This window comes from Cebus imitator, unplaced genomic scaffold (assembly GCF_001604975.1).
Source record: "Cebus imitator isolate Cc_AM_T3 unplaced genomic scaffold, Cebus_imitator-1.0 Scaffold387, whole genome shotgun sequence".
Taxonomy (NCBI): domain Eukaryota; kingdom Metazoa; phylum Chordata; class Mammalia; order Primates; family Cebidae; genus Cebus; species Cebus imitator.
Genome location: NW_016107702.1, coordinates 114,426 through 130,096, shown reverse-complemented (window position 1 = coordinate 130,096; position 15,671 = coordinate 114,426). Strand labels below are relative to the sequence as shown.

Sequence of the window (15,671 nt, the reverse complement as noted above, 5' to 3'; positions counted from 1 at the left end):
AAAAAAAAAAAAAAGATATCTTTATACATAATTATATATTTATATAACTTATAGACATATGTGTAAATATATATTATTTATAATATAATATATAATTATAAATAAATATAAACATAATATAATTATAAATGTAAATATAATATAAATTTATAAGTGTACATTATACCTATATGCTATAATATAGGTATATTATAAATGTATAGTTTGTTCATAAATACATATAATTACTATATAAACATATAATTAAATATTATATAAACATATAATATTTAAGTATATATAAAATATTTCACTAGAACACCCAGAAACTTTTGTTCTAGATCAAAATATATATATTTTGACTCATTTATTGGCTCATGAGTTAAAACTCATTCAAAAGCACAGTATTCATTTGGTCTCTTAAATAGAATGTCCATATGTTATTTGTATCAAAATTTTCTGATCTCAACACACAAGATATGCATGGCAGAAAATAAGAGTCAAGATATTAGAACTGCTGGCCTGTTGTAGCCCCAACCATACTGTAACTCCTAAACCAAGAAGGCAGGGAGCACAAATGGAGGACAAAAACATATGTTTTAAAATCATTCGCAGCTTTTAAATGTTTATGTATTCTATGTTGCAACTTCTCTTTATTATTTTCTTTACTGTGTATTTAGTGATTTTTTGTATATATGTTCTACATCACATGTTGTATAAAAGCTGAGAGTTCACTTCTGAACTTTGATGGCCATATAGGAGCAAAGATCTAGAACAAAAGCACTGGCTCTCCTAGTGAAATATTCAATCCCGGGTATGGCATCCAGTCAGTCCCCTGGGTCTCTCCTCCATACTACCCCCACTTCTGTTCTGCCACACAATGCCCTTGTTTCAGCTCTTTTTGTTTCTGGTTTAAACACTGCTCTGTCTACCTAGTCTTTATCCCCTGGTTCCCAGCCCATCCTGTGGGAGTGTTCAGAATGAAGGCTTCCTAATGGTATTAAAGAAGAACAGGCCTGAGCAGGTCTCCAGAAAAAGTCTCCTTTCTCCCATCACATGTTCCTTGGCACCACGTCAGAGGCCGTAGATCTGACCCAGAATGGAATTTCTTACATGCCTACATCTCACTCCATATCTGTGTTTATTTTTTCTTTTTTTAATCAGTTTTGTCTTCTACTTAACTCATCTGAATGTATTTATTTTTTGAGGTCATTTTTATCATTTCACTCAGTCCATCCTTGATTTTTCTCAGAGTGCAGTGGGCCATGAGTACGTTGCCGAGGTGGAGAAGCACTCTTCTCAGACAGATGCTGCCAGAGGCTTTGGGGGCAAGTACGGAGTTGAGAGGGACAGAGCAGACAAGGTAAGTGACAACTCTGTCTCCCCACCACCCACCTCAAGTCATGTAAAACTTGCCCACGCTCACCCCTGGATGTAGGCCCATGCTTCTTTGTTGAAAGACATGACAGTGGATGCTGTGAGGACCTGACACCATTACAGGGATACCTCCCTCAGCAAGTTCCTTGGTGCCAATGTTGGAAACCACACACTGAGCTGCAAGACAGCGATTCAAATAAGGAGAAGACTCTCAAACTGTCTGTTTGAATAAGGAATTCCTCAAGCCCCTGGTTTTTATTATACTCATATGCATGAAGATAAAACAGAGAATCAGCAAAACTCTTCTTTTGGCTTGACATCAAAACCTTATAAATAATCATGCCTTTTAGGAAAACAGAGTCGACAGTTTAAATGTTATTACCAGGGCAGGAAATAATCAAGTTAAACAACTATTTAGAGTTACAATGTGTTTTAGAAAGTAACAGTTACTATTCACAGGACTTAGCATCAATCTCTGAAGTCGGGGTATTTTTAAAGACTCCTTTGTACAAAACAAAACAAACTGTTGTTTTAAAGAGAAAAAAAATACAGTATCATTACAGCAGCCTGTTGTTGACAGGAGAGTAAGATTGATAAGTCATTGATGTGTTTAGCTCCATGCCTCATTAGGTCAGATTCTTTGAACTTATTTTTTCATGGTGCGGAATGGTGTCTTCTCCCTTGCAGCTGCACACAGAGGGAGGACATCTCCTTCACAGCTAGCTGAGATGTTTTCTTTTTTTTTTTTAACCAGCAGTTGTTAATTAGGTGGGCATGAATCCTTAAAGCTAAGTTCTAGAACATTAATTATTTGCATCACAGGGGGGAAAAATCATGAAAAACAAAACCAGGAAAGTTTAAAACATACTATAAAGCCAAGGGAAGATGTAGAAGGAAATTTTTAAAGGCAATAGTGGAATATGGAACATGCAATGTTCTAGAATCAGGATGGTATTCCCTGTTCCATCTTGGTCCCCCTCCTGCCTGACTTTACGTAATCTCTGATTCTTACATCTTTTGCTCACAAGCCACAAATGAAATCACCCAGTCAGTGTGTCATGTAAATCAAGAAACAATACATGTTAACGAGTTCTTAAGGTAAAAACCCAGACTTGCTTAGAGACCCATAGTTCCTGAGCTAGATGGAGAACAAAGCTCCAAAACTCTGTGGTAATGTTAGGTATCTGGGCAACATGTCCAGTTCTGGAGCCAGCTAGGATCCAGACTCTCCTGGTTGCAGTCATCCCACCAAAATCCACATATTTGTGTTTCCATTATTGAGTAATGAAAGAGAAGAGGCACAGCATTATCAACTGAGAATAGAATAATGTCTCTTCATGAGCAGAGTGCTTTCTACTTTACAAGGCAATTTTCTAGGTATTACCTTTCAGTTTTGTGAGGATTCGTTAGGAAGAAAAGCACTAAGTTAGTGAATGAACCTAAGCAGACACTTTACCTTGTCCCATTTAGTTCTCATGATATCCCAAATGAAGAGGGATCATTTTTCTCACTTTACAGTCAAGGTAGAGAAGGCAGGTATGCCTCTCCTCATTTTATGTGAAAAGAGACTGGGGCTTAGTAATATAAGGAACATGCCTAAATTTCAACAACTATAAATAGGGGATGTAGGGTTTGAACCTAAAACTATGTGTCCGGGGCCTATGTTCATTGCTGTATAGTAGCCTGTGTCCACACCAGCCTGTTCCTGCATTAAACATCCATACTCAGCCTCAAGACCCTACAAAGTACCTCTGGGGCTGGGCTGGGAGTAAGGACAGGTCAGGGAGGGGAAAACCTGTTGACTCTGACTCTAACCAGTTCTCTCTCCTCTTCTCTGTAGTCAGCAGTCGGCTTTGATTATAAAGGAGAAGTGGAGAAGCACACATCTCAGAAAGGCAAGGAACTGTACTTCATTCAGCCTCAGCAGTCTGACTGGCAGGCTCTTCGGCTAAGACTTTATCTTCCAACAGTTGTCATCAGCTTTTTAAATTCCATGACCCAGCTCACCACTATATTTTTTACTTTTGTTTGTTTCTTTGTTTTTGAGACAGGGTCTTGTGCTGTTACCCAGGTGGGAGTGCAGTGGCACGATCACCGGTCACTGCAGCTTCGACTTCCTGGATTGAAGCAATCCTCCCACCTTAGCGTTCTGAGTAGCTATGACTACAGATGTGCACCACCATGCCTGGCTAATTTTTTTTTCTTTGTAGAGATGGAGTCTCACTATGTTGCCCAGGTGGCCTCATCTCAAGTGATCCTCCCCTCTTGCCCTTTCAAAGTGCTGGGACTACAGGCATGAGCCACCGCACCCAGCGCTATTTTATTTACTTTTTAATCCCAGTGTATACTTGTTTCTCTTTTCCTCCATTATTGCTTTCTACAATATTAAGTTTTTGAATCCCTCTTTTTCTTCTAATGGATTGAAAATAAGGTATTCTATTCCTTTATTTTAGAAAGTTATTCCTAAATTTTAACATGCATCTTTGACTTAAATTTAAAATTAATCACAATCTTGGCTGAGTGTGGTGGCTCACACCTGTAATTCCAGCACTTTAGGAGGCCAAGGTGGGCAGATCACCTGAGGTGGGGAGTTCAAGAACAGCCTGACCAACATGGAGAAACCATGTTTTAGAAACTACTAAAAATACAAAATTAGCTGGGCATGGTGGTGCATGCCTGTAATCCTAGCTACTTGGGAGGCTGAGGTAGGAGAATCACTTGAACCCTGGAGGAGGAGTTTGCAGTCAGCCGAGATTGCGCCATTGCACTCCAGCCTGGGCAATAAGAGTGGAATTTGATCTCAAAAAAAAAAAAAAAAAAAAATTAATCACAATCTCTTCCTGAGTATATAAGATACATAGAATATTTTAACTACATTTTTTTTTAACAAACCATATTGTTGGTGTTCAGTATATTGGTTCCATCTTATTCCATCTTATTATTGGTTCCATCTTATAAACCCCACAAAAATGAATCATTATTATTGCTTAGTAAGTGCTTATTTAAATTGACCAAGGTATTTACCTATTTTCTAGCTCAACATTGCTTATTGTATTTCTTTGTTTCATCTTTGCATCTTCTATTTTCTTCTTGCTAAAATATATCCATTAATAAGCCTTTTAATGAGTCTATGAAATGACTTTCAGTCTTTGAAAAATGTCTTTATTTCACATCATTCTTATTATTTTCTCGTCATCACTTTAAATATATTATTTCATTGTCTCTAAGATCTCTCTTGACAGACTATCATTCCTGTGTAAATAACATGTCTTATCTCTCTGGGTTTTTTTAATTAAAGGTTTTCTGTTGGTTTCTGATATTCTGCATTATTATTAGGGTGTGTCTAGGTGTTAAACCTATTTTTTATTATCCGATGTGGGATGTATTGCTCTTTTTCAACCTCAGATGTGACTTTCATTATATAAAGTTCTCAGGTATTTTCTCTTTGAATAATACCTCTTCTCTCTTCTCTTTATGTTCCTGTTCTGCATTCTGGGTAATTCCTTAAGATCTAGGTTAAGTTCATTAATTCTCCCTTTAGCTATATTCCATTATTGTTTAAGCTGTCCATTACATTTTAAACTTTCTTTCAAATCCCTTCCCTCTCCTTCCTTCCCCTCCCCTCCCCTTCTCTTCCTTTCCTTTCTCTCCTTCCTTCTACCTTGACCTCCTAAAGTGCTGGGATTACAGGCATGAGCCACCACATCAGATATTTTCATCTCTGGAAATTTCCTTTGGTTCTGTTGCACATCTGTTGATTCATTTTCCATAAGACATTACGGTTTCATTACAATTCCCTGCTCCATTCTTTAAGCTCTTTAATTATTTTAAATATGTACTTTATAGTTTCTTTCATATTTTATATTATTTGCAGTTTTTGACTGTGCCAGTTCTTCTAACTAATCTGCTTTTCCTCATGGTTATTTATTTCCTCAATGGTTTGTAATATTTGTTTATAAACTTATTTCAGTGAAGGAGAGTGATATTTGTTTTATGAGAATTTCATGTGCCCTGGTGTTTAGCAAGTACCTCATACAGGGAAATTTTGCCTCTACTTCTGGCTGAATTCTAGAGGTCTTAATAGTAATGAACATTTTTTTTTCCTTTATTATTATCTTTTCCCAGGAGTTCAAGTCTTTCTGTTTTTCAAGTTGGTATGGTATGTTGTGCTTTTCAAAGAATTTGTTCATTTTCTCTGTGTTGTGAGGTTTATTGGCATAAGTTCATTTATAATATTCTCTTATTTTCTTTTTAACTTCTGTAAGATATCTAGTGATGTGAAATGTCCATTTTCATTTCTGATCTTGTTTATTTGTGTTTTTTCTCTTTTTAATTATTCTTACTAGAAGTTCATCAATTTTATTTTCTTCCCAAAGAACAAGCTTTTGGCTTTGCTAATTTTCTCTGTTGTTTACCTGTTTTAAAAAATGTATGGTTTCTGCTCATATATTTATGTTTTTCTTCTACTTGGTGTTGATTTAGTTTTTTTCTTTGTCTAGCTTCTTAAGGCAGAAACTTAGATAATTGATTTTAAGCCTTCCTTTCTTTACTATATGGGCACTTAAAAAGCTATACATTTCCCTCTAAACACTACATTCATTTGCTACATACATTTGCTACATTCAACAAATATTATATATGTTTTAATTTTCATTCATCAAAAACCTGTGGTCCCAGCTATTCAGGGGGCTAATGTGAGAGGATCCTTGAGCCCAGGATGTTGAGGCTGCAGTGAGCCATGATTGTACCACTACATTTTGGCCTGGACAACAGAGTGAGACTCTGTCTCAAAAAACAAACAAACAAACAAACAAACAAACAAAAAAAACAGAAAACGAAAAACATTTATTCAGTTAAAATATTTTCTTATTTCTCTTGTAATTTCTTCTTTGACACATTTATTATTTAAAAGTTGTTACTAATTTTCTAAGCATCAGGGAAATTTTCTAGATAATTTTATTGGTATTGACTTCTAATTTAATGCTATTATGATCAGAATTTGATCTCTAATATTTCAGTCTTTTGAAATGTACTGAGACTTATTGTCTTAGAGACTTATGGACCAGCACACGGTTTATTTGGTCAATGTTCTATATGCATGAAAAAAGCACATTCTGTAGTTTAGAGTATAGTGTTGTAAGAGTCAATTATGTATTATTAGCTGATGTTTGAATCTTCTATAATTTTACTGATTCCTTTTTGCCTAAAATGCCTATCAAATAAGGAAAGAATGGTGTTAAAATTTTCAACTACTATTATAGATTTGTCTATTTCTTGTTCTACTTCTGTCAGCATTTGCATTGTTAGTGTGTGTGTGTGTGTGTGTGTGTGTCTGGTAGTGTCTCGCTATGTTTCCCAGGTTGGTCTCAAACTCCTGGGGTCAAGCCATCCTCCTGCTTCAGCCTTCTGAGTAGCTGGGACTACAGGCATTCACCACACATGGTTTTTAAAATTTTTCTTTTATTTAAGAGCTTCATGCATTTTGATTCTGTGAATAGGTTTATACCAGCATACACATTCCTGATGAATGGTATTGTTCTTTTATCATTGTATCATGTCTTTCTTGTCTCTTATAATGCATTTTGTCTTGAGATCACTTTGTCTCATATTCATGTCATCTTTCTTATGCTTACTCTTTCCACAATATATATTTTCCTGAATCAGCATTTAATTTCTCAGCTTAGAATTCCTGCATCACATAAGTGGTAAAAAAAAATTTGTGTGTGTGTGTGTATTTGCATTCTACACTCAGGTGTAGGCTTGGAATTTCCAAGTCTCATAAGCAAATTTTCCCCCTATCAAATGTTGAACAGGCTAAAAGCTCCCCTCACTATTTTCCTGGATAAATGAGTAGAATTTTTCTAGCACTCTCTTATAGGAGTGGAGACAGCTTCATTTCTGGTTTTCTTCCCTCCTCCCCCATTTTTATATGGAAATTAGAATCCCAGACCCTTGATTCTAATCCCTATTCATTACATTTGGAATTTAAAATCTGATCAGGTATGATAGTTCACACGTGTAATCGCAGCTCTTTGGGAGGTTGAGGTGAGTGGATCCTTTGAGACCAGGAGTTTAAGGCTAGCCTGGGCAACATAGACCCCATCATTACAGAATTTTTTAAAAAATTTTTTTGAGACAGAGTCTGCAACCTCCGCCTCCTGGGTTCAAGCGATTTTCCTGCCTCAGCCTCCCAAGTAGCTGGGATTACAGGCACCTGCCACCCTGCCCAGCTAATTTTTGTATTTTTTGTAGAGACGGCCACATTGGCCAGGCTGGTCTCAAACTACTGATCTGGTGATCCACCCGCCTTGGCCTCTGAAAATGTTGGAATGACAGGCATGAGCCATTGTGCTTGTCCCTCTCTTTCCTTCCTTCCTTCCTTTTTTCCTTCCTTCCTTCCTTCTTTCCTTCCTTCCTTCCTTCCTTCCTTCCTTCCTTCCTTCCTCCCTCCCTCCCTCCCTTTCTTTCTTCTTTCTTTCTTTTTTCTTTCTTTTCTTTCCTTCCTTCCTTCTTTCTTTCTTTTTCTTTCTCTCTTTTCCTTCCTTCCTTCCTTCCTTCCTTCCTCCCTTTCTTTCTTTTCTTTCCTTCCTTCCTTCTTTCTTTCTTTTTCTTTCTCTCTTTTTCTTCCTTCCCTCCTTCCTTCCTTCCTTCCTTCCTTCCTTCCTTCCTTCCTTCCTTCCTCCCTTCCTTTCTTTCTTCTTTCTTTCTTTTTTCTTTCTTTTCTTTCCTTCCTTCCTTCTTTCTTTCTTTTTCTTTCTCTCTTTTTCTTCCTTCCCTCCCTCCTTCCTTCCTTCCTTCCTTCCTTCCTTCCTTCCTTCCTTCCTTCCTTCCTTCTTTCCTTCCTTCCTTCCTTTCTCTCTCTCTCTCTTTCTTCTTCTTTCTTTCTTTCTTTCCTTTCTTTCTTTTTGACAGAGTCTCGCTCTGTTGCCCAGGGTGGAATGCAATGGTGTGATCTCAGCTCACTGCAACCTCCGCCTCCCGGGTTCAAGTGATTCTCCTGCCTCAGACCCCCAAGCAACTGGGTCTACAGGCACACACTACCACACCTGGATAGTTTTTGTATTGTTTAGTAGAGACAGGGTTTCACCATTTTGGCCATGTGGGTGTCCAACTCCTGACCTCAAGTGATCCTCCTGCCTCTGCTCCCAAAGTGCTGGAATTATAGGCGTGAGCATGGTGCCCAGCCTGAGCTTCACTCTTTAAAACAAAATTGTTATGTTTTATCTGACATTTCTATGTGCTTATATGGGAGTAGGGGAAAGGCATACATTTCATGTATCTGCCTTTTTTTTCTGGGACTCTCTTCACTCTCTATGCTTACCCCTTCTTGAAAATGGGAATGTTCTCATCTTGGGATGGAAATGAGAGAAGAGAGGGAAAAGGGAAGCAATATTCAATTAGAAGACTACTTAGCGCCAGGCACAGTGGCTCATGCCCGTAATCCCAGCACTTTGGGAAGCCAAGGCAGGTGGATCATGAGGTCAGGAGATCGAGACCATTCTGGCTAACACGGTGAAACCCCGTCTCTACTAAAAACACAAAAAATTAGCCGGGTGTGGTGGCATATGTCTGTAATCCCAGCTACTTGTAAAGCTGAGGCAGGAGAATCCTTTGAACTTGGCAAGTGGAGGTTGCAGTGAGTGGAGATCAAGCCACTGCACTCCAGCCTGGGTGACAGAGTGAGACTCCGTCTCAACAACAACAACAAAAAGACTACTGAGGACACGGTTTCTCTTTAATTCCTCTGAATTCAAGCCCTGCTCTTTTCCCAGGCCCCTAACACCCTGCACCCATTCCTGCTGGCCTCCCTTCTCCAGCGCTTCCCTTTGTGCTGGAGCCTAAGGGTGGGCTCTTATGACTGCTCCTTCTACCGTAGATTACTCTCATGGCTTTGGTGGCCGGTACGGGGTGGAGAAGGATAAACGTGACAAGGCAGCTCTGGGATATGACTACAAGGGAGAGACGGAGAAACATGAGTCCCAGCGAGGTGAGTTGGGGTTGGAATGGGGAATGTCACAGGTAGTACAGGGCTCTCCTTCCTTCCTTACTGGAAGCTCACCCAGGAGCCCCAGAATACAGAGGGGCCAGATGTCCAGAGCAGGGGGTGAGTGGACAGTAAGCGCATGTGTGGGTGGTGGTAGTGAGGGGAGAGAGGAAAACAGCAGGATTAAGAGCAGGGCCTATGCCGGCCAGGCATGGTGGCTCACACCTGTAATTCTAGCACTTTGGGAGGCCAAGGCAGGCGGATCACCTGAGATTGGGAGTTCGAGACTAACCTGACCAACATAATGAAACCCCATCTCTACTTAACATACAAAAATTAGCCAGGCGTGGTGGTTCATGCCTGTAATCCCAGCTACTTGGGAGGCTGAGGCAGGAGAATTGCTTGAACTCAGGAGGTGGAGGTTGCAGTGAGCCTAGATTGTGCCATTGCACTCCAGCCTGAGCAACAAGAGTGAAACTCTGTCTCCAAAAAAAAAAAAAAAAAAAAAAAAGGCTGAGCATGGTGGCTCGCGCCTGTAATCCCAGCACTTTGGGAGGCCGAGGTGGGTGGATCATGAGGTCAGGAGATCAAGACCATCCTGGCCAACATGGTGAAACCCTGTTTGTACTAAAAATACAAAAATTAGCCGGACGTGGTGGCACATGCCTGTAATCCCAGCTACTTGGGACGCTGAGACAGGAGAATCGCTTGAACTCAGGAGGCAGAGGTTGCGGTGAGCCGAGATCCTGCCATTGCACTCCAGCCTGAGCAACAAGAGCGAAACTCCATCTCAAAAAAAAAAAAAAAAGAGCAAGGCCTAGCGGGGAGGTGAGAGAGAAGGGAGCGTTGAGGAAGGGATGAGGACAGAAAGCTGGGTGATGGCCAGAGGATGCTTTGCCATGAATCTTAGAGGGTCCTCTGCTGTCATCACAGAGGATAAGGAGGTTTACTGCTTCCTTGGAACCCATAGGGATGGCTGGAGTGCTCTCTGTATTTTTTCCTATTTCTTTTACATTTTTCCTTAACTATTGCTTTCTGCTTTCCATGTTTCTCTATTTCCATCTTTCTTTTCTCCATTGTCTCCCAGATTTTTTCCCTATCTGTTTCCCTCTCTTCTCATCCATGTCTCCCTCTATCTTCTGACTCTCACATTTCCTCCTACGTCTCTGTTTTCCATATTCCTGTCTTTCTTCCCACTGATTCTTCTCCCCACGCATTCCCAGCATTTTGATTTCCTGTAACTCAGAACTTTCTATCCTGCAGATTATGCCAAGGGCTTTGGTGGCCAGTATGGAATCCAGAAGGACCGAGTGGATAAGGTAAAGCACCAGAACACCAATGTCTTAAGGAGAGTTCTCTAAGTGTAGGGAAGTGCGCAGAGAAGAGTGTGACGCAAGGCTGGGAGAAGGAGGGGATGGCAATGCTGGGTGCCCAAAGCCTATCCTGCTGGCATCCTGCACTTTGCACTGACTCAGCATCTATCGGGCATGTCTTCCAAAGCCTGAGCTTTGACTGAGGACAGTGGGAGAGGCATACAGAGACACAGATCAACTGCAGGGAAAGGTGGCGTGGGACTGGAAATTGTATTGAATTCTTGGCATTGCTTAACCCAATCTTAAGTCTCTTCCTACCCCATGCCACTGTCCTCCCTACACTAATTTCTCCTCATGCATTGGCCAGGGGCCCTGCTACATTCTAGGCAACTGGGCTTGGAGACATGAGATTCTAAGGTCACTGAGCTTTTGAAAGGGGAAGCTGAACCCAGCAGTTTAGAACTTCTTTACCTCCTTCTCTACCACAAAACAATACTGGAACATGCTGTCCAGCCTTTGAGCATCCAATGGTTAAGGATGCCTCCTACAGTGGCCCCAACCCCCAAGACCATCTCCAGGTCACCACTATCCCTGCCCCTCCCCCGCAACACACATGCTGTTCTCCTGCCTGCAGAGTGCTGTTGGCTTCAATGAAATGGAGGCCCCGACCACAGCTTATAAGAAGACGACACCCATAGAAGCCGGTGAGATTTTGTGATTCACTCTCGATGAACCTCACTACCTTCTCCCTCATTTGTTTTCCTCCCCAGACTATCTCTTCCATGCCTTTAACTACCTGGATTAGCTGAGGTAAACCTGATCCCTATCCTCATGTTCCCAAATTCTGTCTCTCCTAGAAAAGCCAGGTCAGGCAGGGCTCATGCCTGTAATTGCAGCACTTTGGGAGGCTAAGGTGGGAGGATTGCTTGAGCTCAGGAGTTTAGGAACAGCTTAGACAACATGGGGAAACCCTATCTCTATAAATAATACAAAAATTAGCCAGGTGTGGTGGTGCGTGCCTACAGTCCCAGCTACTTGGGAGGCTGAGGCAGGAGAATCACTTGAACTCAGGAGGCGGAGGTTTCAGTGAGCTGAGATCATGCCACTGCACTCCAGCCTGGGTGACAGAGTGAGACTCTGTCAGAAAGGAAGGAAGGAAAGAAGGAAAGAAGAAAGGAAGGAAGGGGGGAGGGAGGGAGGGAGGGAGAAAAGGAGGGAGGAAAGAGAAAATCCAAGTCAAGTAGATAGAGAGATAGAGTGACATGGGGAAAGGAATTGGAGGCAGAGAACAAAGTGTAGCATGGGGCGGGAGTGGGGCGGGGTGGGGGCATTGGTGGGGAACCACTTGGGAAGGACACATAGGAATAGGAGCTTCGGATGGGGTTGAGGATGAGTAGTGGCTCAAAGGCACACAGATTTATGGAATATAGACGAGGAGGATGCTGGTTGGAACCTCAACGTTTACAATTTAGAAACGACACAAGTAGGCTGGGCATGGTGGTTCACGCCTGTAATCCCAGCACTTTGGGAGGCTTAGGTAGGAGAATCATTTGAGCCCAGGAGTTCAAGACCAGGCTGGGCAACACAGCGAGATCCCCTCTTTATAAAAAATACAAAAATTAGCTGGGCTTGGTGGTGTGCAGCTGTGATCTCAACTACTCCAGAGGCTGAGGTAGGAGGATTGTCTTAGGTTACATAGCCTGGCTTTATAAAAATCCAGGCTTCAGGGCTATGTCATCTTCCTATAATCCCCTTGTTCCTCTATCAATACATTCCTCTCCCACAAGTCCCTCCTCCTAGATATTTAACTGATTCCCCTCTTCCTTCAAGTGTCGCCCCTTCCCCACCTTCCAATCCAAGACAACCCTAATTCTTCTTGCCTGTGGCCGCAGCTTCTAGTGGTGCCCGTGGGCTGAAGGCGAAATTTGAGTCCATGGCTGAGGAGAAGAGGAAGCGAGAGGAAGAGGAGAAGGCACAGCAGGTGGCCAGGAGGCAACAGGAGCGAAAGGCTGTGGCAAAGATGAGCCCTGAGGCTCCACAGCCAGTGGTAGCTATAGAGGAGCCAGTGGTACCGGCCCCACTGCCCAAGAAAATCTCCTCAGAGGTGAGCGCCTGGCCCTTCAGGATCCACATCCAATATCTCTTTCCCAGACAGGAGCCTAAGGAGTCCAAAATATTGGCAGAAAATAAGGCAAAGGCCTCCCCTGGGTTGGGCAGCGTCTGTTGTCTCTGACTTTAGAAGACTTCAGTCTCACTGTAATTGGGCCTCATATATCAGAATGTTAGAAAGAAAACTCCAAGATTTACATAGTACAACAGAAAGCAAGTCACCAGCCAGTATAGTCAATTATTGCTATAGGAACTAAGAGGAAGGGGCTGTCACTTCAGGTTGGAGCCCATCTTGAAGTTTGAATTGGCAGAGAGCAGGAGAGGGTGTTCCTTGTAAATGTAACAGTTAAGACATGCATGATATGGTGGGTCATGCTTGTAATCCTAGCACTCTGGGAGGCCAAGGTAAGAGGATCGCTTGAAGCCAGGAGTTCTAGACCAGCCTGGGCAACATAGTAAGACCCTATCCCTATATATATTTTAAAAAAACTAAAGATTAGCTGGGCATGGTGGTGCATACCTATAGTCCCAGCTACTTGGGAGGCTGAGAGAGGAGGATCATTTGAGCCCAGGAGTTTGAGGCTACAGTGAACTATGATCTCACCACTATGCTCCAGCTGGGGCAGCAGAGTGAGACCCTGTCTCAAAAAAATTAAAAATAAAAAGAATGAAGATGGATCAGGCATGGTGGCTCACACCTATAATCCCAGTACTTTGGGAGGAGGAGGCGGGTGGATCATGAGGTTAGGAGTTCAAGACTAGCCTGACCAACATGGTCAAACCCTGTCTCTACTAAAAATACAAAAAATAGCCATGCATAGTGGCATGTGCCTTAATCCCAGCTACTCTGGAGGTTGAGGCAGTAGAGTCGCTTGAACCTGGGAGGTGGAGGTTGCAGTGAGTCGAGATTGTGCCACTGCACTCCAGCTTGGGCGACAGAGCAAGATTCTGTCAAAAAAAAAAAAAAAAAAAGTGAAGATGGAGGTTTGCATAGTTGAGAGATGCTTCATTCTCCATAGGCCTGGCCTCCAGCTGGGACTCCTCCATCATCAGAGCCCGAGCCTGTGATAACCAGCAGGGAAAATCCAGTGCCCTTGCTGCCCGTGAAGCTGACTCTCCCGGAGGTAAGCAAACCCCTAAAGATTCTCTGCCCCCTACCCCATCTCTTCGAGTCTTAGGAAGGTGGGCTGTGCAGGGTGGCCAACCATCCTGGTTTACCTTGCACTGTTCTGGCGTTAGCACGTGAGTCCCTGCATTCTGGGAAACTCCCTTGTCCTGGACAAACTAGGACAGTAGGTTATCCTAACAGTGGTAGCTCAACAATGTGCTTTTGCTTCAGTGTTTCCTTGGTCTCCTAAATAATCTGACTTGCTTTCCACTTCCCTCCCCTCACACCTTTTACATTTTCTTCCCATTGTCTCTGGAATGTGTTTTGGGTGGTGGGTGTGGGAGGAGGTCGAGGAGTGAAGACGGGTGGTTGAAAGGCTGTGTCCTCTAGGAGGGGCTGTTAGGCAGAGGCAAGGGTGGAGGGGAGAAAAGGCAGGGTGGTGAAGGCAGGGGGGTGGATCTTAGCAGTCCTTCATTGAGTCCTCCTGGAGAGTAGAAGTCACACTGCTCCACATGTCTCTTCTCAGGACAACGAGGAGCCCCCTGCTCTGCCCCCTAGGACTCCGGAAGGCCTCCAGGTGGAAGAAGAGCCAGTGTATGAAGCAGAGCCTGAGCCTGAGAATGACTATGAGGATGTTGGGGATATGGACAGGCATGAGCAGGAGGATGAACCAGACGGGGACTATGAGGAGGTGCTTGAGCCTGAAGGATCTTTTTCCTCCGCTCCGGCTGGTGAGTGGTGGGAGGAGAAGCAGGAGAACTTGGTCATGTCCAGGGGAGGGTAAGAGGAAGAAGAATTTCTTTGTTGACCCAGCAGGAGCTTTCTCTGTTTGCCTTCTTCACGTTGATGAGACCATGTTTGTGTTTCTCATTATACAGGATCATCGGGCTACCCAGCTGGGGCTCTGGGGATCTCAGCTGTGGCCCTATATGATTACCAAGGAGGTAGGTTGGGAGTGGCCTGAGGACCCTGGTGCCTGGAGGACATGATACAAGACAGGGGGACATGGGGAAAGAGATTCATGTCTGACCATTCTAATATTCCCTCAACTTTCTCCCCAGAGGGAAGTGATGAGCTTTCCTTTGATCCAGATGATGTCATCACTGACATTGAGATGGTGGACGAGGGCTGGTGGCGGGGACGTTGCCATGGCCACTTTGGACTCTTCCCTGCAAATTATGTCAAGCTCCTGGAGTGACTGGAGCTAGCTGTCTGCTGCAACTGTGATTTCCCATGTCCAGAGTGGCTCTGCCTCCAGCCCTTCCCTATTCCTGCTGCAAATCTCTAACCAGATGAGGTCCTAGGCAGACTTCCCTCTCCCCCTTCATTAAGTGCTTGGGGCAGACAGCATGGGGAAGGAGGTCCCCTTCCCCAGAGTACTCTCTACCCTGGATGAACTCGTGGACATTTCTCTTGTGGTCGTGCCGCCTTCCGCATGAACACCTCTCTGCCACCCCAAGCTCTGCTCTCCTCCTCTGTGAGCTCTGGCTGCCCGGTTTTTTTACTTGGGAAAGTATATCTAGATTGTGTGGTTTGCCTGGTTGTGCTATTTGCCCACTTTCCGTCCCTGAAGAAATCTCTGAACCTTTTCTCTCTTCAGCCCTAAAATTCTAAATAAAGTGGGAGTGTGGTCACCTCTATGCTGAAGTAAATAGTACTTTTTGTGTGGCCCTCATGGCCCCAAACCTTAAGGCTCCAGCCTTTCCTCTTCCAGGCATATCCAGGAGACTTTCTCTTACCACTGCCGATTCTCCTGCACCCTAGATGTCAAGGGCTAGGCCTTTTCCGTCGGCTGAACTTT

The 15,671-nt window shown here is 43.1% G+C and overlaps 1 protein-coding gene across 2 annotated transcripts in view; it reads left to right on the top strand.

Moving 5' to 3' along the window:
- HCLS1 (hematopoietic cell-specific Lyn substrate 1) overlaps positions 1-15,510 on the top strand; it is a 27,641-nt gene extending 12,131 nt beyond the window's left edge. For both annotated transcript variants that reach the window (XM_037731222.1, XM_017508153.2), the window contains 10 exons: positions 1,232-1,342; positions 3,197-3,251; positions 9,233-9,343; positions 10,604-10,659; positions 11,288-11,357; positions 12,546-12,757; positions 13,782-13,886; positions 14,397-14,601; positions 14,749-14,814; positions 14,932-15,510. In XM_037731222.1, coding sequence (XP_037587150.1) covers positions 1,232-1,342; positions 3,197-3,251; positions 9,233-9,343; positions 10,604-10,659; positions 11,288-11,357; positions 12,546-12,757; positions 13,782-13,886; positions 14,397-14,601; positions 14,749-14,814; positions 14,932-15,068 — 1,128 coding nt within the window. In that variant the 3' untranslated portion in view covers positions 15,069-15,510. The remainder of the gene's footprint in view (positions 1-1,231; positions 1,343-3,196; positions 3,252-9,232; positions 9,344-10,603; positions 10,660-11,287; positions 11,358-12,545; positions 12,758-13,781; positions 13,887-14,396; positions 14,602-14,748; positions 14,815-14,931) is intronic.
- The last annotated feature ends 161 nt before the right edge of the window (positions 15,511-15,671 follow it).